Raw genomic sequence first — 22239 nt, 5'->3', positions numbered from 1 at the left:
TTAAAGATTCTTGGCAGTGTGGTTTTCAAGGCACTTGTCAATCACTGCACAGGGCCTCACTTGGCCGGTGACTGCAAGGACCCGGTGCCGGGGAGGAAAGGTGTTCATTTTATTAAAACTTTTGCAGCTGAAACACACACAAAGCTCCTGGGCCTGCCCTCTGCAACCCCACTTCCACAATGACCAACACACAACATCGAAACTGCCTGGGCCCTCACCACCCCCCACCCCCTGCCAGGATCTCTGAACACTTCTCTGCCTCTGCAAGGTTGGACCTGATATTTTTTGTGAGGTTAGAGATCAAAGGAAAGAAAATTAAAGGAATAACTACTTCAAAACTTGATTAAACCCCATGGTGGCTAATCTGGAAATAACCATCAATGAAACTGCACAGTGGAGTGTGTGCTTGCTACAGGTCTGAGTTAACAACAGAACACTAATGTAAACAATCCTGAGAAGGACTACAGAACTCCTGTGTAATGAGATACCTAAACAGTATGTGAATGCGACTGACACACATATGCATCCTTACAGGTTAATTTTAGAGGGTTATGACTGTTATTTTAAATTCAAAAGGCTGTTATCTACCAGGTTTTAAGCACACATTCATATCTATCATATTTTAAAAAATTAATCCATCCTTGCTTTTCAAGTACAGATCTCATTTATTTGATGGTGACTCTTGGTCATGACAATTCTCAACTGTATTATTCCTACAAGGAAACATAATAGCCGACATTGGATTGTGGTAGAAAATGGAACACCCTCCCTCATAATTATAGACAAAAAAACGTACCTTGGAAAATAAATGATGAACAATTCTAATGCCCTAAGTGTCATACGTTACTCAAGCATTTTACTAAATGAAATCGTTTCAGACACATCCTTCACAGGGGCTAGAGGAGCAGCGCTGATCACCCCTGGGCTGCCGGGCAGAGTCTGGGGACCTGAACTATGAGGCAAGCCCAAGGCAGGATGTTTAGTGTCCTGACACGTTTCAGACACTTGAGATGATGAGATTGGTCTGTGTGAAGTGGGGACAAGCTCCCTTTAGGACTGTATTTCAATATACAGAATAATTTTCATTATATTCACCAAATATCCCATAATCAGTATGCCAACTTTACTGGAAAACTCTTGCTGACACAAACCAATGAGGGACTCCAAAATGTTCATGAAAAAGAAAATGGAATTAAAAGGTTGTTTTGATGAAAAAAAAACAAAAAAACAAAACAAAAAAAAAAACTGACATTCACGCAAAGCTTTTCATAGTATGTATTTTCCATGACCCTTTTAAAGATCTCATTTGCAAGGATTTCAAAAATTTTCTTTTAATTCTATTTGTCCATGAACTTTTGGGAAATATCTTCATATGAACAGAAATAAATGCTTGATCTTTCAACACTGTCAATCTGATGGAAGCGAACATTTAAAATTTAAATGATGAGGAGTAGGTGCTGTGGTGCAGCAGGTTTAAGCCCTGGCCTGCAGCACTGGCATCCCATATGGGTGCTAGTTTGAGTCCCAGCTGCTCCATTTCATTCCTACCCAGCTCCCAGCTAATGTACTTGAGAAAGCAGCAAAGGATGGCCCAAGTCCTTGGGCCCCTGCACCTCACTGGGAGACTTGGAAGAAACTCCTGGCTCCTGGCTTTGGCCTGGCCCAGCACCAGTCCTTGTGGCCATTTGGGGAGTGAACCAATAGATGGAAGACCTCTCTCTCTATAACTCTACCTTTCAAATAAATAAAATAAATCTTTAAAGAAAAAAAATAATTTAAGTGATAAAACAACATTTGGGTTTAAGCTAATTTTAAAAAGACTGCATTTAATTCTTTTGGTTTTAAACACAGCAAGAGGGTTAATATGTGATTATACACCTGTGGAAATATTCATAAAACATTACATTCAAAAACATTAATTTTGCTAGCCTTGGATGTTCATATTGAATGTAATTTTACTTTCTGTATTTTTCTTCATTACTCTCCCTTTTAGGAATGAAATGTGTTATAATACAAAAACAATAAAGACTTAATTTTTTTCAAAAGACAAATTAAGCAACTTTAGTTTTTGAGAGTTTGAGGAAAATTATAAGATGAAATACTACTTAATGAATAACTACTTAAAAAATCAAAACAAAATATTATCATGAAAAACTTAAGATATATATCTTAACTGTATATATTGTATATACTGACATTTTATGTATATAAGCATTTTCCACCTTTTGGCTAGAAATTTAGTGAGGATTGTCTATTGTTAGGAATTAGAGCATCTAAATATTTCCTGAAATACATATAGAAGGGGACTTCAAGAAGTTTGTGAAACAATGGAATTAATAGATGGTACAAAAAACTCCTGAAGCCCATACATAGTTTCTTCATAATGGCATTTTCCATGACCTTTCTGAAGATCCCTTGTGTATATGCAGTCAATCGATTGCTTTCTCTTATTGATCTAACTTCCTACATCAAAGTTCGCTCCACTCTTCTGTTTCCTCAAATAAACCCCACAACTCTATTAGCTTCCTTCTTCTTTGTCTTCTTGCTCCTCACCCCCCCACCAGTCTCCATTCCTATAAGTGGGGAAGCAGTTGGCTGATACCCACAGGGGTAAAAGTCCCAATGTTGCCTCTGATTTGGGGGTATTTTCCTTAAACCTCAAATCTATACAATGAGTTTAGTAACCCCTGAATCTCCTTTCAGTGCCCTAAAGGGGGGGGGGGGTTGAGACCCGAGCTTTTCCATAGTTTCAAGGATTCATTATTATTTAATCCTGTGCTTAACACATCTTTAGTGATTATTGGCGTATATAATTCCTGATGCTCAGGCCTGCTGATGCTTGGTTTCCTTTACAGTGCTCTGCTCTGCTTCCCCTATGCCTGTGTTCCATCCTTGTCTCCACAGGACATGCCATGGCATGCTGCAGAACCTGCAGATCTTCTCAGGATGACTTTCCAATTTATCTGTCTTCATGCTGCTACTCAAACCTGTGTTTTCCTCTAATAATGACTATCCTCACCTACCTCATAGGGATACCATCAGGGCAAACTTTTATGTGTTTAAAACACTTTGAATTCCTTAAAAAATAAAAACACAATGCACAACAGAGACAAGAGTTATTCTCAATGAAAGGAATTTTTCTGCTATTATATAGATCTTGAAGGAGAGTCAAGAGACTAGCTAAGTCACAACCTTGGCAATCACAGCTCCCTCGAACCCTGCTTTCCTCCTTGTTCAAGGGGGATGCCACCATCTGTGGAGTCTGGCTTACTAAAGATCAAATGAGAGGTGAATGTAAAACTGTGGAACCCACAGCCAGCCCCAAAGGCCACAGGGATAAGGCTTTATCTGCAGTGAAGTTGCGGTGTGGCTTTTGTAGAATCTTGGTAGTCACATCTGATTTTCTAACGAAATATCGAGTGCTCCCTGCATTCTGGTGTTATTTGTCACTGAAACAAATACTGCCCCGTGGCTGTGCAGTCTACCTGGATAATCTGGGCAGCAAGCTCCGGGGTGCCATGCTTCAGGTCGTGCCCGTTGATAGCCAGCACTCGGTCGTTGCTGCTGAGTCGGCCGTCCTGGGCAGCCAGGCCTCCTTCCAGCAGGTCAAGAATGAAAACGCCTGGCTCATCTGTCCTTCGGACCAATTTAATGCCAAGCTGTTCACCGGAGTCCCGTTTATGAAGAACCACTTGGAAAACCTCCTCCCGTGGAGAGCTGCCATCGGAATGGTTGTGCGCCCGGCTGCCAAAGCGCCTCTCTCGCAGCACGGTGAGATGCAGCGTGCTGCAGGGCTGAGAAAGGACAGCTCTGGCATAGTTATGGGACACGTTGCTGATATTGTAGTTGTTGACCTAGAAAAACAGGACAATGACCAAAGCGTGATCATCTTTTGCCTTCCTAATTTGTAGAAATGCATACATTTCCAAAGGAAACCAACACTGTAGAAGTGCTATACCATCATTATTTACAAAGAAACCACTCGAATCACATTCTAACCACAAAGCTTCTAAAGTTAACTACAATGACTAACATCAAATAAGAATGGTGGTTAGGATTGCAGGTTTAATGACAGTCTTGAACTAGAGTCCTCGGTTCTGTTTACGAATTGACTACCTCTGGCAAATTCCATAACTTGACTGTCTCTTGATCTGTGAAATGTATCTACTGTCTTACTTACTAGGACCCATAGGAAAATGAACAGACAACAAAGTACATGGCCAAGTGTTAATGAAATACTAGTTCAACTGCAACAGAAATTAAAGTTCCACTGGATTACGGAAAGTAAACAATCTTAAAGAAAGTGGTATGTTCCGGGTACACATCCTTATTTCAGCTCAGCCATTTTAAAGACAAACAGATGATTAAAATTTCACTACAGTTCTTTAGTATCTAATAAATACCTAATACACATTAAGCATAATTAGGTACTTTTTATTTATTAAACTTCATAACCTTGAAATAAGATTAGCCCTTGGATAAGTAACATAACTGACAAAGTATATATGCAGCTTCAATTACTCATCTAGTTACAGGAAAAGATGAGCATTATCCTTAGCATTTGTCACAGTTAGAATTCCTCTCTGAATCAGTTTAGGATGAAATAAAGGTTTTTTGAACATACATTATGAAGTAAGATCTAGGTTAGGGATTTGTGATCACCTAAAATCCCAAAATATTTTTCATAGAAATTCATGTTCAGCAACGCTTCTCTTTCCTACCTGATACTTTTGAACACTACTAACTCAGATACATACATACATACATACATATATATTTAATTTTGGCCTCTTTTAAAATTCAATCATCTAACTCATAGCTGTCACACATTTGCAGCATCCATGCATTTGGTAGTCACCCAAGTCTTTAACAAAAATACTGAGCAATATGGGGTCAAAAAGGGGGCAGGATGGCGGCTTCCATTAGAAAACCAGGTCGATGTGCACTCATTACTCTGGCCACTCAGCTACACACTACCTGTCTCTGGACTCACATTTCTCCTTATGATCAGACACATCACAAGTGATTTGTAAAATGCCTGGCTGAATGGAAACCCGTTTCTGTTTTGAAGATCATGTGCAAGTGTGCAGCCTTGTAGTATTTTCATGAAGTTCTCTGGCAAATAACCTATACCTGGGAAAGGATGAACGGATGGTTGCCAGTGAATTTCAGAAAGGGCAGGAACCACAAAAATGCTGGTTTAGGTCTTGTAAACACAGGACCAGTACACTAAACTCAATCACATTTTTGGGCTGAATGTGCCTTTTTACTGGTAGGACCAAAACATGACTGTAATTATTTTTCTCCAAAACTGAAAATGCCTTACTTATTAATGATCCTGAGTAAAATGAAAATACCTATTCTTAATAATGTTCTAGGAATTTATATTACTTTTTTAAAAATGATAGATTTACTTGTTTGAAAGACAGAGAGACAGAGGGAGGGAGGGAAAGAGAGAGAGTGATATCTTCCATCTGCTGTTTCACTCCGCAAATGGTCAAAACGGCTGTGGCTGAGCCAGGCCAAAGCCAGAAGCCTGGAAAAACTAGCAGAGAACTGGGTAGGAAGTGGAGCAGCCGAGACTCGAGCGGGCACCCATATGGAGTGCCAGCATTGCAGGCAGCAGCTTAACCCACTGCAGCACATCACCAGACCCAGTTATATTACTTTCAATAATGATATCGATGTGATTTCTTCTTCACCTTTTAAGATTTATTTGAAAGGCAGAGTTACAGATAGAGAAGGAGGGACAGAGAGTGATCCTCCATCCACTGGTCCACTCCTCAAATGGCTGCAACAACCAGGGCTAAGTCAGGCCAAAGCCAGCAACCAGGAGCCTCATCTGGGTCTCCCACGTGGGTGCAGAGGCCCAGGTACTTGGGTCATCCGCCTCTGCCCTTCCAGGTGCATCGGCAGGGAGCTGGGTGGGAAGCGGGAGCAGTTGGGACTCGAACGGGTGCCCAAATGGGACGCCGACACTGTAGGCTATGGTCCAACCTGCCGCACCACAGGGCTGGCCCTGTGATAAAGAGATGAGATTTCTAAAAGCAGTTATTTTTTTTTCACAACTGCTCCAAAGGCTGACTATGAATCTCTTTGAAGAGTAGCAAAGGGCCAGGCTCCAAGGGCATATTGTCCTCCTTTCCACAGAGGCTATTTAATGGAATATACTTGGTGTATGTGGGTATGTGTGCATACATATGCACATGGCTGTACGTACATAAGTATACATGGATGCTTTTATCATGGAGAGCATCCTTCATCTCAGAAGCCAAAATCTGAAACTCTCTAAAATCCAAAACTTTCTGAGCACGAACATAATGCTCAAGAATGTCCTGAATTTTGGCAGATTAGGAATGCCATCTGATAAGGTCTATGCAAATATTCCAAAATCTGAGAAACAAAATGCAAAATCTAAAAAAACACTTCTGGTCCCAAGAATTCTGGATATAGGCACTTAACCTGTGTATGTATTTTCTTACTATGGGAAAACCAAAGCCACACACTACTATTGTACATGGCTAGCGAACCATCTTAGTGTGTCTTGGCAGTTCTTAAATTGGCTTATTTTATTATTTTTCCAGTATATTTAAGTTCGAGGGGACTAAGGTAGTAAAACAAAAACAAAAACAAAAACAAAAACAGGACTCTTTCCAAGTATTTACATTTAAATGCCCATAAATACATTTCCATATTTGGGTGTGGTTTTACTTACTGACACCAACACACAAGTTAAAAGCCATCTAGAAACCAAAGCTGGCATTGTGGCATAGTGGTTTAAGCCACTGCCTGTGATGTCAACATTCCATCTTGGTGCTAGTTTAAGTTCTGGCTGCTCCATTTTGGATCTAGCTTCCTGCTAATGCACCTGGGAAAGCAGTGGAAGATGCCCCAGGTGCTTAGGCCCCTGAACCCACATGGGAGAACTGGATGAAGCTCTAGGCTCCTGGCTTTGGTCTGACTCAGCTCTAGATGCTGTGGCCATTGGGGGAGAACCAGCGGATGGAAGATCTCCCTCTCCGTCTCTCCCTCTTTCTCTGTAACTGTCTTTCAAATAAATAAATAAATCTGGGAAAAAAAAAAAAATGGAGACTCTCTGTGATTTCATTAATCCAGCTATGTGCTCAGACTTTTTTTTTTTTTTTTTTTAAACAAGCAGAGTGGACAGTGAGAGAGAGAGACAGAGAGAAAGGTCTTCCTTTTGCCGTTGGTTCACCCTCCAATGGCTGCCGCGGGTGGCATGCTGCGGCCGGTGCACTGCGCTGATCCGAAGGCAGGAGCCAGGTGCTTCTCCTGGTCTCCCATGGGACACAGGGACCAAGCGCTTGGGCCATCCTCCACTGCATTCCCGGGCCACAGCAGAGAGCTGGCCTGGAAGAGGGGCAACCAGGACAGAATCCGGCACCCTGACCAGGACTAGAACCTGGTGTGCTGACGCTGCTAGGTGGAGGATTAGCCTATTGAGTCGCAGTGCCGGCCAGACTTTTCCTATCAATTCAAATCTTTAAACTGGAATTATCATTGCCATTATTAGTGTCATTAGTATGTATGTCTCCACAAACCTCAGTAACACATGAGAATTCTTACAATAACTTTGGGTTATTTCCCAAAAATATGGTTAATAATTTTAGGTAATTATAGTTTTACTTGAGGCATAAAAATCCAGTTATGTTACTAAACAATTCTCTGAAATAAGAGTAAAAAGCCCACTGTCATAAAAACTTGGGAAAAAATGATTTAATCTCAATTATGTTCAAAGAAATTTAGGGGAAGAAAAACACCAGTAATGTATAAAGACAGTAATACTCAGAGCTGAACAACATTGTTGGTAGAAGAAAGCAAAACACATAAAAAAATTAAATAAATAAACAAAGTATAGCTAGAGAGGCCAGAGGTGGGAGCTAAAGGACACTAGGCAGGCTGCAAAAAGGGGTTATTTGTTTCCTCCTTCTGCTTTTGACCACCAAGGTGTCCAAGACGCCTGGGCGGATGTGCTGGGGAAACCAGTTATGAGTCTCCTCCCTGAACAGGTTAGGAGCTGGGAAGGAAGGAACATTTAAGAAACGGACAACCTGGTGTACCAGAAACACAAATGAAAGATCTAAGATTAAAGTCAGGCTGTATAAGAAACCACAGGGGATCTCAACTATTAGTTCAGTCAGTCTGGACTGGATGCTCCTGCCAAACCTCTGCAAGGACAGCAGTTACAGACACTGATGGCATACTCTGCTAAACCAGATACAAAGTAGTGAAGGCGTGGCTAGAAAGATGCGAGGGAACGTGGAAATAAGGGGTTGATGTTAACAGATCCTGCGGAAGGACCTGAGCAACCAATTCAAGGAGGGCAGAGACCTTGGGGTTGGGGTCCGAGTGGACATTTTATCTTGATTGTGTCCATTTCTTCTCTCTCCTTCTAGAAGTCATCCATGTTTTCAGCTTCAACCATCATCACTCTTGCATCACAGAAGTGTCAGGCCAGTCTTCTCATAAAACTCCAGTCCTACCCAGCATTCCATCACCCCCATCCCATCTCAACACACCCTCCAATAAAACAGCCTGTTCCACATTCGGTGTTCTCCCTTTCTAAGTCTGTATTTCTTCTGAAAGGGAACACAGTAAGAACAGTGTCAGAGATCACAGAAAATGCAGTTAGAGTGCTGGGTGAGGACAGAATAGAGTCGGCGAGAGCTAACTGAGATTCCTGAACTCTTAGAAATTGAAGAAGTGCGCTATGGTGTCGTCTTCTCTAGATCTCAGTCATCAGCGCAGAGAAGCGTAAAATCATCCATGAAGGCAGGAGAGGGATGTGCAAACTGGGCATGGAATTAAACCAATGGGTAAGAGAGTCTCAGCACGGCGGAAGGTGGTCCTCCAGCCCGAGACAGGAAAAGTGCAGCAAGCTCAGAGAGCCCGAGTGCCATGTGCCAAGTCACATGCAGGATTGAGATTAAGGTAGGCACAAAACAAAACAAAAAAACCCACAAAAGTTCCAGGTAGATTGGTAAAAGGAGAAGTTAAAGATAAATCCAGTTCTGTTTGCATAAGAAAACATCAAAATGAATCTTTATACAATGCAGATTCCACAATACCAGATTTTCTGAGTTTTAAATTTAGAACAAGAACAAAAAGACACAAGTTAACAGAATCACTAAAACTGGTACCTGAAGAATCTGGTCTCCAGCAAGGAGTCTCCCATCTCTGGCGATGATCCCATCCCGATACACTTCCTGGATGACAATGTTAATCAGTGGCGTTTCATTGCCACCCACAATGCTAATTCCTAATTGAATGTATGGATTGGACCGGTGAATTTCAATAGTGGTAATTTCTCCTTCTGGTAAACTAAGTGGCTGTTGTATGGCTGCCAAGTTAAAAACGAGAGAGAGTGAACAACAAAGAGGAAAACAACATTTCATATTCTGATTATCTTCAGGTAAGTCAAGTCATCATATGTTCATACACAGATGATTAATGACTAAGCAATACCACTGATAAGAAACAGAATGACAAACTATGTTAAGAACATCTACAAACTTCCTCTTGCAAAGCTGATCAGTAAGAAATCAACCAACGGCCACTACTTAAAAGATCACTAGGGCCACCGACACAATGGTCTAATGAAGAAACAGTAACAGAAAGTCGTCTTGAGGAGGCAAGTTTGGGCCGGGAAACAGCAGTCAGTACTGCAAGGTGGTGGAAAGAAAGCACTCTGTGCTGAAAGAGCAGGTACACTTAGCTCCTCAGAAGAGGTGGCCTTAACCTTGACTCTTAGGAGATGAAAAAGATTCATAGCCCTTGAAATTCAGAAAAATGTGAAATTGGAGTTTGTTAAGAGAAAAGTACTTTTAGAAGTAAGTACCCCAGGGCCTACTAAAAGGCATGCCCAAGATCTCTGGCTACAGGTTTTCTGTTTACTTCCTTATGGAGGACAGAGCAGTGGCTGACACCAGAGGCTTCTGAGGTTAGAAGCATGCTCTTGGAATCAAACTCTTCCACCTATCTACTCCACGGGCCTGACCAAGTACTTGCTGAAGCCAGAGCTCTCTTACCTGCTTACAAGTCACATCGCCTTGTTTCAAGCATTTAATTAGTTAGTAGTAAAGTGCTTACTTAGTGCTGACAGAGAAAGCCTTGATCTAAGCTATCCCTCTTGTTATTCTCATATCTGACTTCTTATGTCAAGTAAATAAATTTCTGAGCCAATATTAAGTCCCATGTGAAGGACTAGCAAGTTCATGGACTACAAGAGAAAAGGGACAGAGAAGGCTCCCCTTCCTCTGGGATTAAGATGCGTGTTTCTTTTTGTTTCTTTTTTAGCAAAGTAAAATTTATTTAAGTCAGAAATCTCCTACTGCAGCAGTCAGGAGAGGGGCTCCAAGAGAGGAAGACCCTGTGTTTTGTTTTTAAAATACACACTGGTAGGCAGAATTGTACAGTGAAAGGGGTGTTACAGAAACTACAACTCAGTGACATAATTTATTAAACAGGAAAGCCGTGTAGGCTGAGAGAGCAGCAAGAAGGCAGGCAACAGAGAGATGGGACGCACAAGCATGGGGGCGGTGCACGTACTGTCGGGCCCAGCGCTCTCCTCGAAGGCAGGGTTGTCCAGACCAGCTTCCTCTGTCCACACGGGAAGGGCTCCTGATGTTGAGTTCCGTTCAGTGGCCAGGGTACCTGTCCTGGGACAGTCTGTTTCTGGGGGTAAAGTACTTGGAGGATCTATTATCGTGGGTCCATTTTCATTCTCAATCTCGGTCTGCGTTTTACTAGTTTTCCGTCTCTCTAGGGAAACTCTCCGATGAGAAGCTCCTGGACACCTAGAATGAGAAGAACCGGTGGTTTCTGGATGATGTGAAAAGAAAGCAGGGAGTCGTAGCACATAGCACAACAAAAGAATGGCAGTAGCTTCTATGCAAAAAGAACTCAGCTGTACAAGATTCTTCTTTTAAAGATTTTATTATTTATTTATTTGAGAGGTAGAATTACAGACAGTGAGGGAAAGATAGAGAGAAAGGTCTTCCATCCGCTGGTTCACTCCTCAAATGTCCGCAACAGCCACAGCTGAGCCAATCTTAAGCCAGGAGCCAGGAGCTTCTTCTGGTTCTCCCAGTGGGTGCAGGGGCCCAAGGACTTGGGCCATCTTCTGCTGCTTTCCCAGGCCACAGCAGAGAGCTGGATCAGAAGAGGAGCAGCTGAGACTTGAACCGGCACCCATATGGGATGCCGGCACCGCAGGCAGAGGCTTAGCCCACCATGACACAGTGTCAGCCTCAGCTGTACACTATTCTAATCTTAATCTCCACTCAAGCTACATTCTTAACACTCCACACAGCAGACAAAATTGTATTTAGGTATACACTAGTCACAAGAAAGGATCCTAATACTTGTCTCTGTACTGCAGGAATGATTCTGAAATTCTGCTTATACAACCCTTTTCACAGCTAAAGTGGCTTAACCACAGGAGTGCCGATCAGCACGAGTCTTCTTCCATCACCAGGGCTGTGTCCTGACTTAGACCTTGACTGCATGATGACTCTTCATGCTGTGTTACACAAGCACATCAGACACTTTAAGACTTGCAGGAAGGCGTAGCAATGTCCCAAATAATTTATTTTATGATACATATGGAAGGAGACAAAAATATAGCTCTTCTAGTGGTAAAATTAGAATTGCAGTAGTGCTGACACGCTATATAACCTAATGCATATATTCCAAATACTTGGGCAACTTATATAACCACCAAGAAATAAGAACTGCTAACATGCCTGATTTTACTTATTTAAGCAGAGACAGCAGACAGATGCTTGTTTAAACCTATAACCAACGAAACATCCAAAGGCTTTATGTAACAGATTAATTAGAAATGACGACAAGGTGCCAGTTCCTTTCCATCTGATACCTTGATTGGAGAAGGTGACTAATAATGCCCAATTTGAAGAGTGGGAGGAGGACAAGGGGATTAGTGAAGGAGCCTTAGCACCTACCACACCTCTGTAGATACCACTTAGTTCCATGGTGGGGTAGGGCAGTGCAGAGAGTGTGGGCGGGGTCTTATACCTGGAGTTGCAGACTCTCATTCAGTGGCAATATATGTATTTTTAAATGTTTATTTTTTCACCTACTTGAAAGGGAGGGAGAGGGAGTGGAAGAGGGAGAGGGAAAGAGAGACAGGGAGACAGAGAGAGAGAGAAAGCGTGATTTTCCATATGTTGTTGGTGTACTCCCCAAATGCCTACAATATCCAGTGCTGGGCCAGCCTGAAGCCAGGAGCCTGGAACTCCACCTGGGTCTTCCATGTGGGTGAGCAGGACTCCACACTTGGATCCAGGATGCATTAGAGGAGCTGAAATGGAAATGGAACAGCTGGGACTTGGCACTTGGATATAGATATGGGCGTCCCAAGCAGCAGCTTAACCTGCTGTGTAATGGCAGTATTTTTTAAAATCTAAATTTCTAATAAAATATAGGATTGAATCAATTTATGTTGAACACTACCCTTTAGCTGAAGAAGTAATACATTTTCCCCTGTGAACTATTTTGAATCTTAGATTTCAAGTTCTTTAAATGGATCCCTATGACATCTCTTCATTCACCTTCCTCTCACATCTTCTCTGCACCTTGTTAAGGGGAGAACTGATTTTGCCTTTCTGCATTGTTGTGCAGCACTCCAGGGAATGTTCTTGCAAGAGTCTGACAAGAATTTCTGAAAATTATATCTCAAAAAAAAAATCACTTTGTCAAGCACATTTAATCACAAACACATTTTAAAGGTATTTTATGGAAAAAAAAGTTGAGGCAATAACTGGACATTGTGACTGAAAAAAATAAAGATTTAATTTCCAAAATATGTATCATCCAGAAATGTATGTATGGGCAACAGCTAGTCTTCAATGGAAAAAATGGACCAGGCATAAGAAATATGAATGGAATGCAAATATCTAGGAATTCATCTAGCTAACAACTCCAACTCCCCACAAATTATAGAAGGCCTACCTTACAATTATTAAACAAGCAAACAAATTTAAAAAGAAAAACTTAAAGTTGCTAGGAAGGTAGTAAAGAAACAGGTATACTTAAATTTCTGATGGGACAGCAAATTGCTAAGGGAACAGGAAACTGCTAACAGGAAGAGGAATGATATTAAAAAATGGCATCATGTAAAAACATGGGAGAGTGACCTCATCGGGCATCAGAGGAAGGTTACAGATAGATCCTCTGGGAACACCCATATTTAAACAAGATAGACTGGTACAACAACCAGACGGAGAAGGCTCTAAGGACCGTAAACATGGCCAAGGCAGGTAGGAGTGTCAATCAAGAAAAAGTGGCCGATGAAGCAAATGCCACAACAGAGTCAAAAAAAGAGGACTAAAAAGTGTCAGGTTTCAAATGCCAATTAGAAGGTCATAACAAGCTCAGAAAGAACCCTTTCACAGTCATGGAGGTAAAAGCCCAGACTATAACACAGGCACTTCTGTTAACATCTGCATTCTACAAAACCTAAACACTAAAACTCATTGGGAAAAAGACAGGTAGGATCAGCCATTCACCCAGAAATGGGGAACCGCTGCTAATCGCCCTGGGGTTTCTTCCTGGGAAGTTGAAAATATTCTAAAAAGTAGATTATTATGATGCTTGTTTAATTCTGTGAATACATTAAAAACACTGATCTGTTCTCTATAAAGAGGTGAACTTTATGCTACGTGGAATACATCTCTATGAAACTACTTAAAAAAAAAAAAAAAGGGCTGGCGTTATGGTGTAGTGGGTTAACCCCATACGGGCCCCCTGGTTCACGTCCTGGCTACTCCACTTCTTATCTGGCTCCCTGATAATGCACCTGGGAAAGCAGTGGAAGATGACCCAAGTGCTTGAGACTTGCCACTCACATAGGAGACCTGGATGGAGTTCCAGGTTCCTAGCATAGGCCTGGCCCAGGCCTGGCCACGGCGGCCACCTGCTGAATGAACCAGCAGATGGAAGATTTTTCTCTCTCTAACTCTACTTTCAAATAAATAAATAAAATAAATCTTTAAAAAAAGAAAAACCTGTTAGGCAACGAGTAGATCACAGCAGGTTTGTACAAAGAGCTCACGACCACAGACAGCCTGGAGCCATCATCTTTCAACTCTGTCAACATTTGAAACTGAAAGAGAAATGAGAATCAAAAAGGACAGAGCCCAATACCTGGGGAGTGTGTATTTTGTACCAGTCACTGTCCAGCCATCTCTCCATACACTGTCTCACAGTGTCCTCACCACTACTCTGTTTTACAAATGGGCAACTTGGAACTTAACTGACAAAGCCACCACCACAAGCTGCTTACTTGCAAAGTCAAAATCCAAACAAGCCCAGATCACATTCCCAGGGCTCCTGCTACTTCTACTGTCTCATACTAAACAATCATATTAGAGTGCTTTTTCTAGGCCTTGAAGTACAACTGGATTTGCTTTACCAACTTGTACCTAGAAACACTTAGAATTTTAGAGCTGGAAGAGCCTTGGTGATCAGTACAAAACAAAAGCGATAGCCAAAAACAGAAAGCTATAGATCACTGAAAATTGAGTATTTAACAATGCCACAAACTGCACCTGGCACTGGGGGAGATAATTTGGCTTACTCAACCAAGTAACTCAGTGTAGCAGGAGACCAATACACAGGATATGAAGAATGAATAAAACAACAGAATAGAAATACACACAGAAGTGGGTGTTCAGCCTAGCAGATAAGACAACCACGTCCCACAATGGACTGCCAGGGTTTGATTTGTGGCTCTAGTTCCCGACTCCAGCTTGTCAATGCAGACCATGGGAGGCAGTGGAGATAGCCAAAATAAGTGGGCTCCTGCCACCTTTGTAAGAGACCTGGACTGTGTTGTCCACTCCTGGCTCTGGCCTTTCCCTGGCTTTGTAGGCATCTGGACAGTGAACCAGCAGGTGGGAGCTCTCTTTCTGTCTTCCTTTCTCTGCCTCTCAAATAAGTCAAGAAAGAGAAAAAATGCAGGTGACATCTAATCAGATCAGGATGGGCACTTGCTGAGATTACATGGATGTCAGAGGCAGTGTGCAACCTGCCACAGGTTGAGAGTTATCCTTCCCTAGGGGAGTCTTTAGATGCTAAAGGGCTCCTGTGGGAGCCAAGAGCCAAATGGACAGATTTTTTTCCCCCTTTCCTGCTGAAGATTATTCATTTGTTATAACTATTCTGGTTCTCATTATGGAGGAAAATTACACATGGACTAACTTGATTTTTGCTATAGTGAATCATTCTCAGAATTCTAACAACAGTATATGAGCTAATTCACATTAGGAACCATACAATGTAGCAAAACACACATTATTATCAACAGTATTAGTACTAGCAGTGGTGGTGGTAATAATATAGAAATAAAATAAAATGAGGCAGGCTAGCTGCTATGGTGTCTTGGGCTAAGCCTCTGCTTGCAGTACCAGCACCCCATATGGGCACCGGTTCGTGTCCCAGCTACTCCTCTTCTGATCCAGCTCTCTGCTACAGCTTGGGAAAGCAGTGCAAGATGGTCCAGGTGCTTGAGGCCCTGCACCCACTGGGAGACCAGGAAGAAGCTCCTGGCTCCTGGCTTCAGATCAGCCAAGCTCCAGCCATTGTGGACATTTGGGGAGTGAACCAGTGGATGGAAGACCTTTCTGTTCTCCCTCACTCTGTAACTCTACCTTTCATATAAATAAAATATTAATTTAAAAAAATAATGAGGCATGCTAAGTACCACACAATGATAGGCACTTAATGAAACTGAAGGAATGTGAGCATATTAGAATACAAAAAAGATAAGAATGGTATATGGATGGGGCTGGCGGTGTGGGCCAGCAGGTTAATTACCTGGCCTAAAGCGCCAGCATCTCATATGGGCGCCGGTTCAAGTCCCGGCTGCTCCTCTTCCAATCCAGCTATCTGCTCTGGCCTGGGAAAGCAGTAGAAGATGGCTCAAGTCCTTGGGCCCCTGCACCCGAGCTCGTGGGAGACCCGGAAGAAGCTCCTGGCTCCTGGCTCCGGATCAGTGCAGCTCCGGCCATTGTGGCCAACTGGGGAGTGAATCAGCAGATGGAAGACCTCTCTGTCTCTGCCTCTCCTCTCTCTGTGTAACTCTGACTTTCAAATAAATAAATAAATCTTTAAAAAAAATAAAAAAAGAATCATATATGGAATAAAATATATAAAAATCAATTCAAGTTAACAACAAAACTGGTGAACCAAAGGTATCTGGAAAAGCCTCTCTCCCACAAAAGCAATAAAAACACTGGAAGAAATCATCCAAATTGATGAACTCTGGAAATTAGCTAAAGGATTATAATAGTCTGATGAACATTCATTCAAAAAAAATGGCTGACTCTCAGAACAGAGAGCACCATGGCATCAGCACTTGCTCCACTGCTATTCTCATGTCCAGAGCTCCACAACAGACTGGGAAAGCAACAGCCCAAATCACAATGAAACAGATTTAGAATACTTCCAAAGCCCCATTCCCAGAGAACTGCCATTAACTGACCTGTCTGTTGGTTCCCTAGAAGATTCCATTTGCAAGGCTATCTCTATCTGACCTGACAGTGCTCACACAGTGCAAATAGCCTTTTCACTGAGGACATTTGTCAGGGAAAAAAAAATTCAGAGGCAATTATTTAATATTGCAGCTGCCTGAGGGAGACAAAAAGGCTAAGCAAAAGGTTTTAAGGGAACACTGCAGAATGTAACATTCATAGAGGTTTGGGTATATCCAGAGCTGGGTGTGTGTACAAGAAAAGAACTAAAAGGGCCTTGGGCTCTCAATTCATGCTTATATACTGTCTACCATAGACACATTTCAGATTCAAATACAGAGATGGGCCAAAAGTAAGAGATAGAAGACCACACTAATTTCAGACAAAATGGACTTTTAGACAAAAGAAAAGTTAAATCTATCATGAAGAAATAATGATTAAAACACAAATGTACCAAACAATAAAGCCTCCAAATATAAGTAAAAAATGACAAAGGGAAAAACAGACAATTTAACAATATTTGCATTTTCAATAATGTATAGAGTGGGACAAAAAAAAAAAAAAAAAAAAAAAAGAAAATAATACTGTATCAACACTGCAAACCAACCAGACCCAACAGACATTTATAGAACACTCAATCTGCTAACAGCAGAATACATATTCTTCTTAAACACAACAGGAATATTTTCCAGGATTGACCATGTATTAGGTCATTAAAAAACAAAGCCTCAATAAAATGTAAAGAACTGAATAACACATTGCTACAGTTTTTTGTTTGTTTGCTACAGTTTGAAAAGGATAGGGTTCATTAACTCATGCAGATTTTTATACTCCAAGGTCACAAATCTATGATACTAAGGATAGAAGCTTAAGCCAATTATGGGATTTAGGAAGTGGCTCTCTTGAAAGGTCCTTAGGTCATGGGGGCACGCCCTTGGATGTAGTTCTCACAACAGGGCTGATTGTAACATCTGAGAGTTGAACCTAATCACTCTTCTTCTTGGATTACTATGTGATCAACCCTCCACATGTGCTCCACCATTGCTATCATCTGGCCTCACCAGACAGCCAAACCAACAGGGCCTGCCTGATCTTGGACTGTGAACCTCCAAAATTGTGAAGAGGAACCTGTGTCAAGTATTTCATTACAGGATCAAAACATATTATGGGTGCTGGTGTTGTAACACAGCTGGTTAAGCTGCCGCCTACAATGCTGGCATCCCATATAGATGCTGGCTTGAGTTCTAGCCGTTCTACTTCTGATCCAGCTTCCTGCTAATGCACCTGAGAGAGCAGTGGAAGATGGCCCAAGTGCTTGGGTCCCTGCCACCCATGTGGGAGATCCAGAAGAAGCTCCTGGCTTCAGCCTGGCCCAGTCTTGGCTGTTGTGGCCACTTGGGGTACGGACCAGTAGATGGAAGATCTCTGTCTCTCCTTCTCTCTGAAACTCTTTCAAAAATAAATAAATAAATCTTTAAGAAAATATTATTTCCTATCATCACAATAATCCAAAATGGATAAAACACAGAGATGTAAGAGCTAAAGTTCAAAAATCCTAGAAAAGACTGGTGTCGATCTTTGTGATGTTGGTTCACAACAGTTTCTCAGATACAACACCAAAAGCATAAATATATAAAGAAAAAAATAGATAAATTTGACCTCCTGAAAAATAATAGTTGTTTGTCCTTCAAAGGACATAGGGGCCGGCGCCGCGGCTCACTAGGCTAATCCTCCGCCTTGTGGCGCTGGCACACCGGGTTCTAGTCTCGGTCGGGGTGCTGGATTCTGTCCCAATTGCCCCTCTTCCAGGCCAGCTCTCTGCTGTGGCCAGGGAGTGCAGTGGAGGATGGCCCAAGTGCTTGGGCCCTGCACCCCATGGGAGACCAGGAGAAGTACCTGGCTCCTGCCATCGGATCAGTGCGGTGCGCCAGCCGCAGCGTGCCGGCCGCGGCGGCCATTGGAGGGTGAACCAACAGCAAAGGAAGACCTTTCTCTCTGTCTCTGTCTCTCACTGTCCACTCTGCCTGTCAAAATAAATAAAAAAAAAAAAAAAAAAAAAACAACAACAACAACAACAACAACAAAGGACATAGGAAAGTTAAAAGACAACTGAAAGGAAGGAAATATTTGCGAATCATTTATCTGATAAGGATCCAGAATATATAAATAATTCTTACAGGGCTTGCACTGTGGTATAGGAATAAGTTTCTGCCTGTGAAACCAGCATCCCATATGGGCACTGGTTCGTATCCCAGCTGCTCCACTTGATTCAGCTCTCTGCTAATGGACTGGGAAAAGCTGGAAGACAAAGTGTTTGTGCCCCTGCCATATATGTGGGAGACTGAGAGGAAGCTCCTGGCAGCTGCAAAATCTCTCTCTGCCTTTCAAATAAATAAATAAATCTGGAAAAAAATTCTTACAATTTAGCAAAAAGAAAAAAGATACAATATAAAAATGGACTAATGAAGTTGAGCATCTGTCATGTGCTTGCTGACCACTTATCTTCTTTGGAGAAGTATTTACTTAAATTATTCACTTATGAGCGTACTTTAAAAAGTTCATGGAAAATGGAATTAAAAGGTAAGTTTATTTTGGTGCAGAAAGATTTGAAATCCACTCTATGAGGGGTCTTCAAAAGGTCATGGAACATTTGTATTATGATAAAAACTACGCATGAGTATTTTTTTTTAACGTGTCTTTTAATTTCATTTTTCCACAAACTTTTTGAAGTGCCCTCACATTAGATTATTTCTTTTGCTTAACAATTGGCTTGTAAGAGTTCTTTATATATTCTGGATACTAAATCCTTATAGACATGAATTATAAATACATCTGTAAATACACACACATACTTTCTCCAAAAATACATATTTTATACATACATATAAAAGTTCATGTAAAATACATACACACACATACTTTTTACATGATACATAAGAAAAGAATGCCAATAAGAATGTCCCATCTGTGTTAAAATGTGTATTTAAAAACACAGTTTAGACTCAGCCTTTCCCAACTCCTCAGGTTTCAAGCCAGATGATGAACCAAAAAAGGTCTCAGCATGGAAAAGGACTTCTTTAAATGTTTTGTATTATATAGACTTTTTTTGTTGTTAAGATTTACTTATCTGAAAGGCAGTGTGATACAAAGAGAGGGAGAGACAAGAGATCTTCCATCTGCTGATTTACTTCTCAAATGACCACCAACAACAAGGTGTATGCCATGCTTCTGAAGCCAGAAAATCCATCGGGTCTCCCACAGAAGTGACAGGGGCCCAGTCATCTTCCGTGAGCTTCCCAGGAACAATAGCAGGGAGCTAACTGGAAACGGAGCAGCCAGGACTTCAGATGGTACTGATAGGGGATGAAAGCACTGCCAAGTGGTGGCTTAACTTGGTATACCAGAGCATCAACCCCACAAACATTTTTTTTTTAATTAATTAATTTGATTTGAAACAGGAAGACTTCCATTCACTGGTTCATTCCCCAAATGTCTGCAATAGCCAGGGCTGGGCCAGGTGAGACCAAAAGCCAGGAGCTCCATCCAGGTTTCCCACATGGGTTGCAGGGGCCAAGTAGTTGAGTTATCATCTGCTGCCTCCCAGGATGTGCATCAGTAGGAAGCTGGGTTGGAAGCTAAGCAGCTAGGAGTCAAACCAGGTACTCTGATATGGGATGCAGGCATCCCAAGTAGCAACTTAATAACTGCTGACAAACTCCACCCAAATAAAGCTTTTTATAATTATATTAAACTATAACTAAAAAAAAAAAAAAAGACATCATTTATTTAAAAGGCACAGCAACAGAGAGAAAGGGAGAGACATAGAATCTTCCATCTGCTGGTTTACTCCCTAAATGGCCACAATGGTCAGGGCAGGACAAGACCAAAGCCAGGAGCCAGGAACTCCATCTGTCTCCAATGTGGGTGGCAGGGGCCCAACTATTTGAGCCATCTTCTGCTGTCTTCCCAGGCATATCAGCAGGGAGTTGGATTGGAAGAGAAACAGCCAGGACTCAAACTGGCACTCTGATATGGAATGTTAGCATCGTTAAGTGGTGGTTTAACCTGTTGTGCTACAACCCAAGGCCCTAAATTATAATTTTCAAGATGAGAAGAAAAATGGTTCAAAACCTTACCATAAAAAAGAACATAAATATACAATTTTAAAGTAACAATAACAATCATCATAAACTTTAAATGTTAAATTGGTGAGGGTGGGTTGGGGGGCTGGGTAGAAGAGGGTAGGAAGAATGCTTTACAGCTTCTGCTTGGCAGAATTTCACAAATGAATTATTAAAATATTACATGTTTAGTATATTATGCATTTAGTATTTCTTAAAGGCTGCCCTATGTCTTAAAATTCTTCATTATTTAACATATACTCAGTTAAACAACAATTTTATTTAAAATACAGTAATTATTCATAAATATTTTACTTCCTTCTATAGGAGAAAGATGTTAGCTCTTCTCATCCAGAACAGATTTCCCCAGCGTAAAAGCTCATGTAAATAGGAAAGGCGATATTAAATTTGAAATGACCATACTTTACAAACTACTGCCAATGCTCTATTTCTACTAATAATTTAGAAATTTCCAAGTCCCCAAAATCCAAAAACAAAAAAGACATGTGATAGCCATGAACTTCTATACAATGATTTACTGTTACTAATGCTAAAATCCTATGAATTTCAATGAAACTTACAGACAAAACATCATTTTCTAACAAACAAGATTGTGTAGAGATGTCACATAATAATCATACTCTGTGTCTTGTGTCATCTTTGTTATTCTAGTTTGTGTTGGTTTTGGAAGATGGCTACAATTTTTTTTAAAGATGTATTTATTTGAAAGCCAGAGTAAGAGACAGAGGGAGAAAGAGACATTCTCCATCTGCTGGTTCACTGCCCATTTGGCTGCAACGGCCAGCCCTGGGTTAGGCTGAAGCCAGGAGCTTCATCCTCATTTCGTGCATGGGTGCAGGGACCCAAACACTTGGGCCATTTTCCACTGGGTTCCCAGGCTGTTAGCAGGGAGCTGGATCAGAAGTGGAGCAGCCTGGACACAAACAAGCGCCAGAAGAGAAGTCCATGTCACGGGTGGCAGCTTTTCCCACTATTCCACAATGCCAGCCTCTGCAATTTTTTTTTTTTAAATCAACTCCCATTGCAAAGTGAAGTAGTAACCTGTATCTCCTCCCATTGGCTCTGGGTGGCCACTACTGCTTCCAACACAGTAACAGCAGGAAGAAAGCCATGTAACTTCAAGGATTTATCATCCTTAGTCACGCAACCTCTTCCTTGTTCACTGAATACTGAGCCACAACGTTAGAACTCTATACACTGAGCTGCCATGCCCGAGAGGCTTTTGTGGCCTCGCTGGCTGACAAGTCCTAGCTGAGCCCACGCTCCTAGTCATCCTCGTCAAGGTGCCAGACGTGGGAAGCAGGAGCCATCTTGGAAGTAGGCTCTCTCATTCCCGCTGCTGAAGTCCCTGGTTTTCAGCTCTTCCCAGCTATAACTCAGATTTCACAGAGCAGAGACAAGCCATGTCTGCTGCATCCTGTCTGAATCCCCATCCAGGGGCAGAATCAAAGGCCTGTTTTATGTCTCTGTGTTTGGGGTGGTTAATTTCTCAGCAATGAGTAACTGGAACAGAGATCAACAATTTAACTGAACAAGCATCTGATGAGTGTCAAGTTTGAGTGGGCAAATTCAAAGACTAGTAC

At 41.7% G+C, this 22239-nt stretch overlaps 1 protein-coding gene across 5 annotated transcripts in view; it reads right to left on the bottom strand.

Annotated features, from left to right (window-relative positions):
• LNX2 (ligand of numb-protein X 2) overlaps positions 1–22239 on the bottom strand; it is a 94579-nt gene that overhangs the window by 14310 nt on the left and 58030 nt on the right. For all 5 annotated transcript variants that reach the window (XM_008275210.4, XM_008275213.4, XM_008275212.4 and 2 more), the window contains 3 exons: positions 10570–10817; positions 9162–9361; positions 3486–3854 (listed from right to left, as the gene is read on the bottom strand). In XM_008275210.4, the coding sequence (XP_008273432.1) occupies positions 3486–3854; positions 9162–9361; positions 10570–10817 (817 nt within the window). The remainder of the gene's footprint in view (positions 1–3485; positions 3855–9161; positions 9362–10569; positions 10818–22239) is intronic.

Source organism: Oryctolagus cuniculus, chromosome 9, assembly GCF_964237555.1.
Source record: "Oryctolagus cuniculus chromosome 9, mOryCun1.1, whole genome shotgun sequence".
NCBI lineage: Eukaryota > Metazoa > Chordata > Mammalia > Lagomorpha > Leporidae > Oryctolagus > Oryctolagus cuniculus.
The sequence above is the reverse complement of the archived record's forward strand: the minus strand, read 5'-3'. Positions and strand labels throughout refer to the sequence as shown.